The 15,522-nt window shown below is 45.2% G+C and overlaps 1 protein-coding gene across 8 annotated transcripts in view; it reads right to left on the reverse strand.

Moving 5' to 3' along the window:
- The window catches only part of LOC132867290 (intermembrane lipid transfer protein VPS13B-like), a 335,496-nt gene that overhangs the window by 312,202 nt on the left and 7,772 nt on the right, over positions 1-15,522 (reverse strand). For all 8 annotated transcript variants that reach the window (XM_060900109.1, XM_060900106.1, XM_060900105.1 and 5 more), the window contains one exon: positions 8,067-8,231. In XM_060900109.1, the coding sequence (XP_060756092.1) occupies positions 8,067-8,213 (147 nt within the window). In that variant the 5' untranslated portion in view covers positions 8,214-8,231. The remainder of the gene's footprint in view (positions 1-8,066; positions 8,232-15,522) is intronic.

The raw sequence follows: 15,522 nt of genomic DNA on the forward strand, positions 1-15,522 counted from the left end.
AGCCAGGACAGACAGCGGAGAGGAGGAGGGGCCAGGCGACCAGTAGTAGTGGAGCATAAGGATCTGGCTGGCATGTAGGGGCAGATCAGACTCTGGAGGTATGCTGGCCCTAACCCTTTGACGTCCTGGTATGCTAGCTCCAAGGTCTTAAATTTGATACGAGCTGTGACAGGTAGCCAGTGCAGGTCAGCAAGCAGAGGGGTAACACGGGAAGAACGAGGGAGGTTATAGACCGTGGAGCTGCAGCATTCTGGATGAGCTGCAGGGATCTGATGGCAAATGCTGGAAGGCCAGTAAAGAGAAAGCTACAATAGTCCAAGTGGGAGAGGATCAGTGTTTGGACCAAGAGCTGAGTAGAGTAGGTGGTGAGGAAAGGACGGAGCCATCTGACATTGCAGAGGAGAAATCTACACATCCAGGTCACTGCAGCAATGTTCGCTGAGGAGGAGAGTCTATCATCAAACATGACCCCTAGGTTCTTTGTGCTGGGTGAAGGTGACCTAGAGATGTGCCCCAGGGAGATGATGTCCAGGGGTGGAGAGGATGGAGCGGGAATGCACAAGTTTATCCCAAATGTATCCCATGCATAAGTAAATAAGAGATAATGACAAAACCTGATCTAAGGAAAGCTGGTTCCAATAAAGTCAAAGTCCTTCCCACACCATTCATAGCGCGTTTAGCAGCGCCGATCTCCGTTTCGTAGCCCTCGGCCTCTCACCTATATTACATAGCTAGGTTTACAGTGGGGGGCTAGTTCTCTGGTAACCGCAAGAGTTTGACTCCCCACTCACATCTGTATTGCAGCATGCCTTGCCAAATGGCAGTAAGCACCATTTTTATGATGGTCTTTGGTATGACCCAACCGTGAGTAGAACTCGCGATCTCCCAATCGAGAGGTGGACACGCTAACCACTAGGCCACTCACTGGTGGTTCCAATAAAGGTTTTTTTGTTTGTTTGTTTTTAAATTGGCGATAAAACCATTGGACCTATGTGTTTTAATGAACAAAAGCAGGTTGAGTGCTCCATTTGAAAAGGCACAGTGAACACTGACTGGTTCACTGTAAACATTAGATGAATACCAACTCCATTACCCTCCAATTTGTTTATTTAAAAATGTTTAAAGCATACTTAAAATAAAAAATAAAATAATAATAATAAAATCACACAGTTTACATCACTTCTGTTGTTTTATGCGATTAGTCAGGGTTTCTTCAAGCCAGTGGAAACAAAACAGGAACCTGGCCAAGATATACAGTTAGGTCCATATATATTTGGACACTGACACAAATTTTGTTTTTTTACCTGTTTACTGAAACATATTCAAGTTATAGTTATATAATGGACATGGACAAAGTCCAGGCTTTCAGCTTTCATTTGAGGGTATCCACATTAAAATTGGATGAAGGGTTTAGGAGTTTCAGCTCCTTAACATGTGCCACCCTGTTTTTAAAGGGACCAAAAGTAATTGGACAATTGACTCAAAGGCTATTTCATGGGCAGGTGTGGGCAATTCCTTCGTCATGTCATTCTCAATTAAGCAGATAAAAGGCCTGGAGTTGATTTGAGGTGTGGTGCTTGCATTTGGAAGATTTTGCTGTGAAGAAAACATGCAGTCAAAGGAGCTCTCCATGCAGGTGAAACAAGCCATCCTTAAGCTGCGAAAACAGAAAAAAACCATCTGAGAAATTGCTACAATATTAGGAGTGGCAAAATCTACAGTTTGGTACATCCTGAGAAAGAAAGAAAGCACTGGTGAACTCATCAATGCAAAAAGACCTGAACGCCCACAGAAGACAACAGTGGTGGATGATCACAGAATAATTTCCATGGTGAAGAGAAACCCCTTCACAACAGCCAACCAAGTGAACAACACTCTCCAGGAGGTAGGCGTATCAATATCCAAATCTACCATAAAGAGAAGACTGTATGAAAGTAAATACAGAGGGTTCACTGCACGGTGCAAGCCACTCGTAAGCCTCAAGAATAAAAAGGCTAGATTGGACTTTGCTAAAAAAACATCTAAAAAAGCCAGCACAGTTCTGGAAGAACATTCTTTGGACAGATGAAACCAAGATCAACCTCTACCAGAATGATGGAAAGAAATAAAGTATGGCGAAGGCGTGGTACAGCTCATGATCCAAAGCATACCACATAATCTGTAAAACACGGCGGAGGCAGTGTGATGGCTTGGGCATGCATGGCTGCCAGTGGCACTGGGTCACTAGTGTTTATTGATGATGTGACACAGGACAGAAGCAGCCGGATGAATTCTGAGGTATTCAGAGACATACTGTGTGCTCAAATCCAGCCAAACTTATTGGTCGGCGTTTCATAATACAGATGGACAATGACCCAAAACATTAAGCCAAAGCAACCCAGGAGTTTATTAAAGCAAAGAAGTGGAATATTCTTGAATGGCCAAGTCAGTCACCTGATCTCAACCCAATTGAGCATGCATTTCACTTGTTAAAGACTAAACTTCAGACAGAAAGGCCCACAAACAAACAGCAACTGAAAACCGCTGCAGTAAAGGCCCGGCAGAGCATTAAAAAGGAGGAAACACAGCGTCTGGTGATGTCCACGAGTTCAAGACTTCAGGCAGTCATTGCCAACAAAGGGTTTTCAACCAAGTATTACAAATGAACATTTTATTTATAATTATTTAATTTGTCCAATTACTTTTGAGCCCCTGAAATGAAGGGATTGTGTTTAAAAAATGCTTTAGTTCCTCACATTTTTTTTTTTTTTTAAAGATATTTTTTTTGGGCTTTTTGCACCTTTATTGGATAGGACAGTGTAGAGACAGGAAATGAGCGGGAGAGAGAGAGACGGGAAGGGATCGGGAAATGACCTCGGGCCGGAATCGAACCCGGGTCGCCCGCATTCATGGTATGGCGCCTTAACCACCTGAGCCACGACGCCCCCTAGTTCCTCACATTTTTATGCAATCATTTTGTTCAACCCACTGAATTAAAGCTGAAAGAAAGTCTGAACTTCAACTGCATCTGAATTGTTTTGTTCAAAATTCATTGTGGTAATGTACAGAACCAAAATTCGAAAAATGTTGCCTCTGTCCAAATATTTATGGACCTAACTGTATACACAGTCCTTATCCAGTTAAGGATAATTAGAGACCTCTTAATTGCTCAAAATGATCTGAAAACTCAGTAGGAACATGTCTAGTGAGAAACTCCACAAAGTGCAACAGCTCAATCACACAGCAAAACATTACCAAATAATATTCTACACTCAATTTATCGCCCTTCAAATCATATTACTGACAATGAGTTACTGTGATTTAACTGATTACACCACTAAGTTTAAATAGTTTGTTTAGTTCAATTACACACAGCGTATGACAGAAGTGACCAATCTAGCACATTTCAACACATTTCCTAGCATGCTGCATATCATCCTCTGCTTTTTCTTCACATTCCTTATGGCATGTCATCAAAGAGAGCCTGAAGAGTGCGAGAGGCTGAAGAGCACATTGGTGCAACAGTCATCATGGCACTTAAAGCTAGACTGCCTTTCAGATTTTAAGTGTAGGTCATAAAAAGAATTTTCCCGACACCCAATTATTTTTGGTTAATGGACCGAAAGCTATTGAATTCGAATCACAGACTTCCAATTTTATTAGTTTTTTTTTTTTTTTAAATAGAACAATTAATGAATTTAGGGCCATGTGGCCCTAAATTCTCCGCTATTTTTTCCTGCTTCACCATGACCCAATTCAAGATACTACACCATGCATCACATGGTGGGCTTTCCCCGTTCACGCAAGGCATTGTGGGATACAAATTTGAAACAGGAGAGAAAAATGGAAGACGTGAATGTGTGAATGAAACGTGGAAGACCAACTACAGTAACGGAAAGCGAGAAGAAAAGACGCCATGTTGTGAAGGAAAGGAAACGCAGGACCAAACTAATAAATAATCAGTGTCAGTGAGCACCTCAGTGTGATCGGCTGTTTGTTTAGCAACAGAATGATGTAACGGTCAGTGCACGGTCAAGGAAACCTGCGCATGCGCACACAGACATCTTCGGTCTGCTTGACTGCGTGAAGCGAGGGATTTCATGCACATTATTTGCTCGGGAATCCCCTCAAATTAAATAACTTCCCAGCCACAGAATGGCCTGATGACCAAATTTCAGAGGGAACTAAGACTACGTTCAGACTGCACCCTGAAACGACCCATATCCGATTTTTTTGCCCATATGCGACCTGTATCCGATTTGTTATTGACAATCTGAACGACACAGATCCGATTTTTTCACATGCGACCCAGGCCGCTTGGATATGTGGTCCTAAATCCGATTCATATCTGTTATTTTCACATGCGACTGCAGTCTGACCAGACAGGTCGCATTCATGCGACCTACACGTCATCAACAAGAGACAAACGTCACTATTCTGCGTTGGCTAATCCCACCTCTTTGGTGGAAAACAACAACAATGACAATGCGCTACATGAACAGGCGCGCACACACAGTCTCTCTCGCACTCTGTCATATGCGCGATGCAGACATTAATGTTTCGCGTGCGTGCTCTTGCTCACTTGCTCTAGATTCCGGGAGATATTCTCCAATTTGACGCTATCAATATGCGGGAGACTCCTGGAACTTCCGGGAGACTTGGGATGTCTGCACTAGACAGTGTTTATGTAGAGAGCATGCGCACATCAATCAATCAATCAATGGAGGTTGCTGCCACGACCCCACTCACTCACACACACCCTCTCTCTCTCACGCAGAGACACACTCTCTCTCTCACGCAGAGACACCCTCTCTCTCTCACGCAGAGACACCCTCTCTCTCTCACGCAGAGACACCCTCTCTCTCTCACGCAGAGACACACTCTCTCTCTCACGCAGAGACACACTCTCTCTCTCACGCAGAGACACACTCTCTCTCTCACGCAGAGACACACTCTCTCTCTCACGCAGAGACACACTCTCTCTCTCACGCAGAGACACACTCTCTCTCTCACGCAGAGACACACTCTCTCTCTCACGCAGAGACACACTCTCTCTCTCACGCAGAGACACACTCTCTCTCTCACGCAGAGACACACTCTCTCTCTCACGCAGAGACACACTCTCTCTCTCACGCAGAGACACACTCTCTCTCTCACGCAGAGACACACTCTCTCTCTCACGCAGAGACACACTCTCTCTCTCACGCAGAGACACACTCTCTCTCTCACGCAGAGACACACTCTCTCTCTCACGCAGAGACACACTCTCTCTCTCACGCAGAGACACACTCTCTCTCTCACGCAGAGACACACTCTCTCTCTCACGCAGAGACACACTCTCTCTCTCACGCAGAGACACACTCTCTCTCTCACGCAGAGACACACTCTCTCTCTCACGCAGAGACACACTCTCTCTCTCACGCAGAGACACACTCTCTCTCTCACGCAGAGACACACTCTCTCTCTCACGCAGAGACACACTCTCTCTCTCACGCAGAGACACACTCTCTCTCTCACGCAGAGACACACTCTCTCTCTCACGCAGAGACACACTCTCTCTCTCACGCAGAGACACACTCTCTCTCTCACGCAGAGACACACTCTCTCTCTCACGCAGAGACACACTCTCTCTCTCACGCAGAGACACACTCTCTCTCTCACGCAGAGACACACTCTCTCTCTCACGCAGAGACACACTCTCTCTCTCACGCAGAGACACACTCTCTCTCTCACGCAGAGACACACTCTCTCTCTCACGCAGAGACACACTCTCTCTCTCACGCAGAGACACACTCTCTCTCTCACGCAGAGACACACTCTCTCTCTCACGCAGAGACACACTCTCTCTCTCACGCAGAGACACACTCTCTCTCTCACGCAGAGACACACTCTCTCTCTCACGCAGAGACACACTCTCTCTCTCACGCAGAGACACACTCTCTCTCTCACGCAGAGACACACTCTCTCTCTCACGCAGAGACACACTCTCTCTCTCACGCAGAGACACACTCTCTCTCTCACGCAGAGACACACTCTCTCTCTCACGCAGAGACACACTCTCTCTCTCACGCAGAGACACACTCTCTCTCTCACGCAGAGACACACTCTCTCTCTCACGCAGAGACACACTCTCTCTCTCACGCAGAGACACACTCTCTCTCTCACGCAGAGACACACTCTCTCTCTCACGCAGAGACACACTCTCTCTCTCACGCAGAGACACACTCTCTCTCTCACGCAGAGACACACTCTCTCTCTCACGCAGAGACACACTCTCTCTCTCACGCAGAGACACACTCTCTCTCTCACGCAGAGACACACTCTCTCTCTCACGCAGAGACACACTCTCTCTCTCACGCAGAGACACACTCTCTCTCTCACGCAGAGACACACTCTCTCTCTCACGCAGAGACACACTCTCTCTCTCACGCAGAGACACACTCTCTCTCTCACGCAGAGACACACTCTCTCTCTCACGCAGAGACACACTCTCTCTCTCACGCAGAGACACACTCTCTCTCTCACGCAGAGACACACTCTCTCTCTCACGCAGAGACACACTCTCTCTCTCACGCAGAGACACACTCTCTCTCTCACGCAGAGACACACTCTCTCTCTCACGCAGAGACACACTCTCTCTCTCACGCAGAGACACACTCTCTCTCTCACGCAGAGACACACTCTCTCTCTCACGCAGAGACACACTCTCTCTCTCACGCAGAGACACACTCTCTCTCTCACGCAGAGACACACTCTCTCTCTCACGCAGAGACACACTCTCTCTCTCACGCAGAGACACACTCTCTCTCTCACGCAGAGACACACTCTCTCTCTCACGCAGAGACACACTCTCTCTCTCACGCAGAGACACACTCTCTCTCTCACGCAGAGACACACTCTCTCTCTCACGCAGAGACACACTCTCTCTCTCACGCAGAGACACACTCTCTCTCTCACGCAGAGACACACTCTCTCTCTCACGCAGAGACACACTCTCTCTCTCACGCAGAGACACACTCTCTCTCTCACGCAGAGACACACTCTCTCTCTCACGCAGAGACACTCTCTCTCTCTCACGCAGAGACACTCTCTCTCTCTCACGCAGAGACACTCTCTCTCTCTCACGCAGAGACACTCTCTCTCTCTCACGCAGAGACACTCTCTCTCTCTCACGCAGAGACACTCTCTCTCTCTCACGCAGAGACACTCTCTCTCTCTCACGCAGAGACACTCTCTCTCTCACGCAGAGACACTCTCTCTCTCACGCAGAGACACTCTCTCCCTCACGCAGAGACACTCTCTCCCTCACGCAGAGACACTCTCTCCCTCACGCAGAGACACTCTCTCCCTCACGCAGAGACACTCTCTCCCTCACGCAGAGACACTCTCTCCCTCACGCAGAGACACTCTCTCTCTCACGCAGAGACACTCTCTCTCTCTCACGCAGAGACACTCTCTCTCTCACGCAGAGACACTCTCTCTCTCACGCAGAGACACTCTCTCTCTCACGCAGAGACACTCTCTCTCTCACGCAGAGACACTCTCTCTCTCTCACGCAGAGACACTCTCTCTCTCTCACGCAGAGACACTCTCTCTCTCTCACGCAGAGACAACCTCTCACGCAGAGACACAACCTCTCACACAGAGACACTCTCACTCACACACACAGCACACGATGTGCTTATTACGTGTCAATTTGCGCATGCGGGACACTTTTGGGTCGTTTTCCGTTCATATTGGAGATCGCATACAAGTCTCATATAATTGGTAATGTGAATGGCCTAACAAAAAAATCGGATTTCACAACAAATCGGATATGGGTCGTTTCAGGTTGCAGTCTGAACGTAGTGTAAATTTCACCGATTTTATGAAATCGAAAGGCCATCTAGCTTTAAAATTAAACTTAACCATTTCTCTGCATTAAGCGATTGGTGTCCACAATCACTTGGGTACAATGTAGATCTCTTTTTCCCCCCCGCTGTTTCCATGTGACACCATTTTCTTGAGCATTATCAAAACTTTCGTAAATCAGGCAAGAAAAAAAATAATAATAAATTGCTTGCGCATTTGCACACACACTCTCTTACCTGCTCCAGAACATCCAGTTTGAGATCCAACTTGCTGAGCACCACATCACCCCCCCAGAGTGAGAGCTGCAGGTCAGAAGGCTTCAGGTTCTTAATGTAGCGGTTCACATAGCTCATCAACAGTGGAGTAACGTATGACTCCAGCATCCTGACCGCCTCTCAACCCTGCACAGAGAAATCAGAGTCCAGAAAAAAGCGGACACTGGCTGATGTGCTCAACCTTTAGTGGATATTAGCGTTAAACTTGCCTTGATTTTAAATAAATAAAACAAACCCTCAATACAATTTACATTCTTCCAAAAAAAAAAAAGGAATGGCCAACAGTTAATTTTAATCAAATATATTTTCAGCCTAGTAATTCTCCCCCCACCTTCCTTAAATTTTGCTTTATTATGTTAACATCTTATCGTTATTTCACCACATGACTGACTGTGTTGCTGAAAGAGAGAGACTGTGTGAGGTGTAACTAATAAGGCCATTAAAGGAACAGTCCACCGTACTTCCATAATGAAATATGTTCTTCTCTGAATTGAGATGAGCTGATCCGTACCTCTCCGAGCTTTGCGCGACCTCCCAGTCAGTCAGATGCGCTGTCACTCCTGTTAGCAATGTAGCTAGGCTCAGCATGGTCAATGGTATTTTTTGGGGCTGTAGTTAGATGCGACCAAACTCTTCCACGTTTTTCCTGTTTACATAGGTTTATATGACCAGTGACATGAAACAAGTTCAGTTACACAAATTGAAACATAGCGATTTTCTATGCTATGGAAAGTCCGCACTATAATGACAGGCGTACTAACACCTTCTGCGCGCTTCGGCAGCGCACTGATACCTGCACTGTCGAAGCGCGCAGAAGGTGTTAGTACGCCTGTCATTATAGTGCGGACTTTCCATAGCATAGAAAATCGCCACGTTTCAATTTGTGTAACTGAACTTTGTTTCATGTCACTGGTCATATAAACCTATGTAAACAGGAAAAACGTGGAAGAGTTTGGTCGCATCTAACTACAGCCCCAAAAAAAACCATTGGCCATGCTGAGCCTAGCTACATTGCTAACAGGAGTGACAGCGCGTCTGACTGACTGGGAGGTCGCGCAAAGCTCGGAGAGGTACGGAGCAGCTCGTCTCAATTCAGAGAAGAACATATTTCATTATGGAAGTACGGTGGACTGTTCCTTTAATATAGCAGAGTAGGAACACAAATTCGAGGAACTGGCAGCAATCAAGGGCCAAATACAAGATCTGAGAGCAGGAATTCAAAATCACAATGAAGTACAGAGCTTGAGGGAACCGAATACAGCCTGCTGAGACATCGTGATGCGGGGTGTCTCATTCTGTGAATTCGAGGTACACTTCAGGAGAAACTGCCATTAGCTTGTTGTTGAAGCAGTCTGAACATTCAAGTGGAGCACAGGAAAACAGCAGCAGCACTGAATATGAGCCACACTGATGTCAACACACAGCACCAGCCAGCTGCCGTTTGTACCTGAACAAGTCTTTGACTAAGAGGTTCAAGAGGCATAAAAATCAATCAATCATCGCCTCCTTCTCTCCACAACTTGAAGAAAAACACATGAAGCAATAGACTGCCTTTAGCTGCTCATCTGTAGTCACCCTTGTTCACGTGAACCCCGTAAAAGAGTTCTGTTGTACAGGTCACGTGATCTCAGTATAAATACACCTGTTCCTGGAAGAACCCAGAGTATGGTCGAGAATACACTTAAACATACAGCATCAAAAGTCCAGGACAAAGTTCCAGATAAATATCAATCAGGGTTCGAATATTTTAAAAATGTATTCCAAACTTTGAACAATCCACAGCACAATATTAAATCTGTTCTTAGAAAATGGAGTTGTAGGTCATCCTCTCTTAAAAATAAAGGACAAATTATACAAATAATTCACAATTATTCGCCGAAGGTGAAGTGAATATCAGCAATTATTATACATATGGGCCACTTTTTCCATGGAATTAAAAAAAAAACATTTACTTTTTTCGCGGTCCGGTCTCAATCAAATCCTGCGCTCTGACTGGCTGGCGAGCAGGTCCGTATCCTACGATACGGACCCCTGGCGACTCACTCGTTTACAACAACAAACATAGCAGCATTTGTCAACATTTATTTTTTTTATAAGATTTATTTAAGATCATCAAAAATCTTATAAATTTTTGCCAGCATTTCTCAGGAGAATAGCATTAATTAATTAATTAATTGAAACATAGCGATTTTCTATGCTATGGAAAGTCCGCACTATAATGACAGGCGTACTAACACCTTCTGCGCGCTTCGGCAGCGCATTGATACCTGCACTGTCGAAGCGCGCAGAAGGTCCGTATGGATAGTGATAACGACAGTGTTCACAGCGAAAGTGAGTTTTACTACCCTGAGGAAGAAGAAATAAAAGAAAATATTTCAGGAGAAAGCTAAAAACCTCTAACTGTTGCTAACGCCGAGCAAAAACATGGCTGAATCCTGAATGACTCAATTTTGTATAAATAGGGGACTACATAGGCAGCAAAATGTAGTTTTTTTTTCCTGCCATGGAAGTGCACTTGTATACCGAGGAGGAAGCTATTTGCATTACAGCCGTGAATGAGGATTCAAAATGGCGGCTCGCCTCAGCTCGGTTTTCCCTTTCAGGCGCTCTCGTTTTGTGTTAGAATTTGGTAAAGAAAAAAATAAACATATTATTCACCAGCTTAAGGTCAGCCCGTATGGTGAAATACCGTGACCTCGGCCTTGAATGCTGACCTCGACCCAGAGGGCCTCGGTCAGTACGTTCAAGACCTCAGTCACGGTATTTCACGATACAGACCTCCCAGCTGGTAAATAACATGTATTCTATTCCCTTCTAGCGGGTTTATTGATGGCATGCAATATCGTTATCATATCGCTTATCCTCCATGTATTACGCCACTTTCACCAACTGTTATTATATTGCACGTTGTCAAGACAATTCAACGTCATACATCAGAGCTGATGCAAAGATCCAATGAAAAAACTTTTCTGCTGCGCATGCACAGAATTATTTCTTTGTCGGCCGGAAAAGAGAGAAGATCCAGTGCTTGGTTTAAGCACTAAATAAATAAACTGAAAGACACGCTGAACGGCCGAAAGGCTACCAAAACTTCATTATATATTCTTTACACATATTACCAAGAGAAAAACATACCAACGGACAGCAAAAAACTGGAAAAGAGACACATCAGAGATATAAAATTATGTAAAAAAGATTCTGCGCTAGCGAGTGACTAAGAGTTTGTACATAAGCATGGCTGCGAGGTTTGCTTCATTAAAAGCAGAAGATTTAGAGAGAATTTTGAAAGAGACAGACCTGCTGAACACCTGAAAGGCTACCAAAACTTCACTGGATATTCTTCACCCATATTTACAAGAGAAAAACATACCAATGGACATTGAAAAACTGGAAGAGATGTTTTAGTATAAATACACAGGTGATTATTTTAAACAATTAAAACTCGTATTAAGATAATTTATTTCAAACATCAAAAGCGGCATGCAAATGTAATAAAGGCGCGGCGCAGATGTGTGTGTATCTATACAGCGTCACACAAAACACTTTGTTTTGAAATGGATAAAATAAAATCACAAATCCACCTTACCTTTGAATAGTTTTAAACCACACTTTGTAGCATGTTTAATGCTTTTAGGAACAGCATTTTCTTTCAAAATTTGTAATTCTTCCTCACTTACGGTGACAAAGCGATTGGCCACCATTTTGCAGAGTTGCTTGAGGCGACTGTCAAGAAACAGGCCCAATTTCTTGACCAATCAGCTCTTGCAATTTTCTATAAATCACTTGTGTATTTATACGAAACACTGGTTATTCAGCTATTGGCATTTTAAAAGGACATCTAAATGTTAATAGCAAGTTAAAAGGTAAAATGCAAAGTTAGATACGTATGGTCTAATAGTTTGGGGATTGTGCAACAAGACACACTTAAGCAACCTGGAAAAAGTCCATGCAAAGGCCAGGCGTATTGTTTATGGATTGTCATGGGGACACTAGCGCTGAAGAAGTTTTAACGCGAACAGGATAGGACAGGTTGGGGGCACACAACGTCTGATCCATCCCGATGCCCTACGTCTGGCTGGAGTCTCATCACATTGCCCCTGTAGAGGACGGCCCCATATGGGCAGTCGAAAGTCGCACTTGGAAGATGCTCTGGACACTTACAGTAATGCTTTTATGGCTGGAGGACTACAGTTAACTTACTAACTTTAGGACTGCAGTTGTCATGAACAGTTTTGTACTCAAGTTTCCATCAATCAACAGTTTATAAAGGTCAACAAAATAGACTTGGTGTTAAAACGACAATGAATTTCCTGGTTTCACAGTTATACTTTGTGACTGTATAGGACACTGTTATAGAAGCGAGCCATTTATAGTCACGCTATCTGTTATCACCCAAATGAGGATGGGTTCCCTTTTGAGTCTGGTTCCTCTCGAGGTTTCTTCATGTCGTCTGAGGGAGTTTTTCCTTGTCACCGTCACCACAGGCTTGCTCATCAGGGATAGATTAGGGATAAAATTAGTTCACGTTTAAAGTCTAAATTTCTGTACAGCTGCTTTGTGACCGTGTCTATTGTTACAAGCGCTATCAAAATAAGCCTGACAATGTACAAGATACGATTAACAGACTTCGTCTTCAAACGCATAAAAGGTTATACCGTTGCAGAAGTCAATGATTTATTTACACAGAGGAATTCAAGCTGTGAAAGTAGAAGAAAAGGAGACGCAATTCTTCCAAGTCCAGAAATGAACTATACTAGGAACTCCATACGATACAGAGGAAGGTGGAACAGTCAAGGAATCAACAGCAAATAACTCAAATTCAAGCGTCTACTAGATAAATTTGATATTAGAATAAACTTTGATCCTACTGTAGCCGTAACTAAACACAAAGACAACCGTTATGCATACTATTAATGTAAAGATAATTCACAGATTTTAAGGTTCTTTTTATTGTATCCATTTTTAGTTTTTGTAATTATTTGCATCTGTACATGCATGACCCCACCAGCTCTGCTGATCAGCTTATTGTGTTTAAATAAAAGTTATTCATTCTGCTCGCTTTGTGGATCCATGGCGTGGTGTTGAGCGATGTTGCTGACGGCGTCACGGCGGCGGTGCTGGAGATGTGGGACTCGTTTTCGTGCGCCTTTTGGTGGGACTGTGGCTGCTACACCACGGGAATTACATCCTGACCCCTACTCGGTGGACTTTTTACTTATTTATTTTTTTGTCTATAATTGTAAAGCGTCCTTGGGTTTCTTGAAAGGCGCTATATAAATTAAACTTATTATTATTATTATTATTATTATTATTCATTAATTCAAGTGCAGGGCGGCACGGTGGTGCAGTGGTTAGCGCTGTCACCTCACAGCAAGAAGGTCCGGGGTTCGAGCCCCGTGGCCGGCGAGGGCCTTTCTGTGCGGAGTTTGCATGTTCTCCCCGTGTCCGCGTGGGTTTCCTCCGGGTGCTCCGGTTTCCCCCACAGTCCAAAGACATGCAGGTTAGGTTAACTGGTGACTCTAAATTGACCGTAGGTGTGAATGTGAATGGTTGAATGTGTCAATTGCCGCTTTTCCACTACCAACGCGGCTGATTTGGGCTGAGTCGAGCTGAGTGGGGCTGTTGGAGTTGCATTTCGACTACAACCGCGCTGAACCGTGCTGGCTGGAAGTGGGTGGACACATTGGGTGGAGTTAGCGAAAGTGGGTCGACATCACGTGATGTCGTTAGGCGGCGCAAACAGTGACATCAGTGACCTTTTAAGCGGTAGTCTCACGACCCGGATAGTAAACAATAAACATGGAGGACATGGTGTCATTAGTGTTGCTGGTCTTGGTGCTGTGGCTTGTTGTCACCGACAATGCCAACAGATACTGGCAAGAGCGTATAGATGAGGCAAGGCAGATAAGGCTTCAGAATTCTCGTAATTCGTAATTATTATTCTTCCGGGTTTACGGTGTTTACAGATCCCAGCGTGCTCGCGGGGCGTGTGTGGGCATGTGAGGACACTCCTCCTCACCAATCAGTGCACAGGGGAGTGTCTGCTCACGCCCCTAGCCCCACTCGGCTCGGTTTGGCTCGCTTCAGCCCCACTCCAAAACCGTGCGAGTTTTGGGGGCTGAGCAGGGCTGAAGCGAGCCGAGTCGTGCTGTTCTTAGATAGTCGAAACGCGAGCCGTGTCGGGCTAAAGTGAGCTGAAGCGAGCTGAAAAAGGGTAGTGGAAAAGGGCCATATGTGTCAGCCCTGTGATGATGACCTGGCGACTTGCCCAGGGTGTACCCCACCTTTCACCCGTAGTCAGCTGGGATAGGCTCCAGCTTGCCTGCGACCCTGTAGAACAGAATAAAGCGGCTACAGATAATGAGATGAGATAATTCAAGTGCCAAACAGTGACCTAAATCAACATTTCACGTCTAAACAACTCAACTCAACAAATTCATTTGGGCCCATGTGTGTGTTTTCATAGACACGGGTGTCAGTATGTAGTCAAAATGGCGTGTGTACCTTTCAAATGTATTCACTGAATTTCTTGCACGAGTTGCTAATTTTAATGTGCCTTGGGGCCCAAAATTATTTACCAGGGTTTCCAGGTCTCAGCAACATTTTCAGCCCAACTGCATCTCACGACTGCATACAAAGCCCCAAAAGTTTCCCCAAAGAAATAGAAAAAGCAGAGACATTGTTCTTCTTTCCAAGTTCACGGTAGGATGCACAAACTTTTGATTTCCAAAATCTGCAATATTCCTTTTAATCATTGTCTATAGTGTGGACACTCCATAACCATGCTTTCCCTTTACAATATGGATTATCTGGTCTAAAGTATGTGGACGCCTGACCATCACAGCCAGATGTGCTTTCTGAACATCCCATCACATTCCAAACCCATGAGCATTACGATGGAACTTGGTCCCCCCCCTTTTCCTGTTATAATAATCTTCCCTGTTTTGGGAAAGCTTTGTTGCATAGCTGTAAGGATTTGCCCATTTATAAAATATTGCGAGCGGTGAGGAGGGGGCAATTTTCCGCCCCGGCAAAGTTCACCCCCGCTCCACCAACGCCCAGTCAAAGTTTGGCACCGCTAGACGCAAGTTCGTGGACACTTGGGTCCGCTAGGCCAACGCAGAAATCTTGAACGCTGGACCACCGCTGCTTCGCCAGCGTTGCCCGGGCGGCGATTAAACGTTGCACAAACTTCGGTGGAGCGGTTGTAAGCATTTTACGAGCGGACACGGGGTTGCTGGAACGGTGTCGGGCGTTAAAGCAGCTATCCATGGCGGCGGTGAACTTTGGTTTGGCGTTGGTATAGAGGTGTCGGAGCGGGACCAGAATTTGGCTATAAATACGGGGAGAAATGGACCAGGAGCTCATTTGGAATCGAGCTGCCGTTGAGTTCAGACCTCATCTATATTGAATTTGC

Source organism: Neoarius graeffei, chromosome 19 (assembly GCF_027579695.1).
Source record: "Neoarius graeffei isolate fNeoGra1 chromosome 19, fNeoGra1.pri, whole genome shotgun sequence".
NCBI lineage: Eukaryota > Metazoa > Chordata > Actinopteri > Siluriformes > Ariidae > Neoarius > Neoarius graeffei.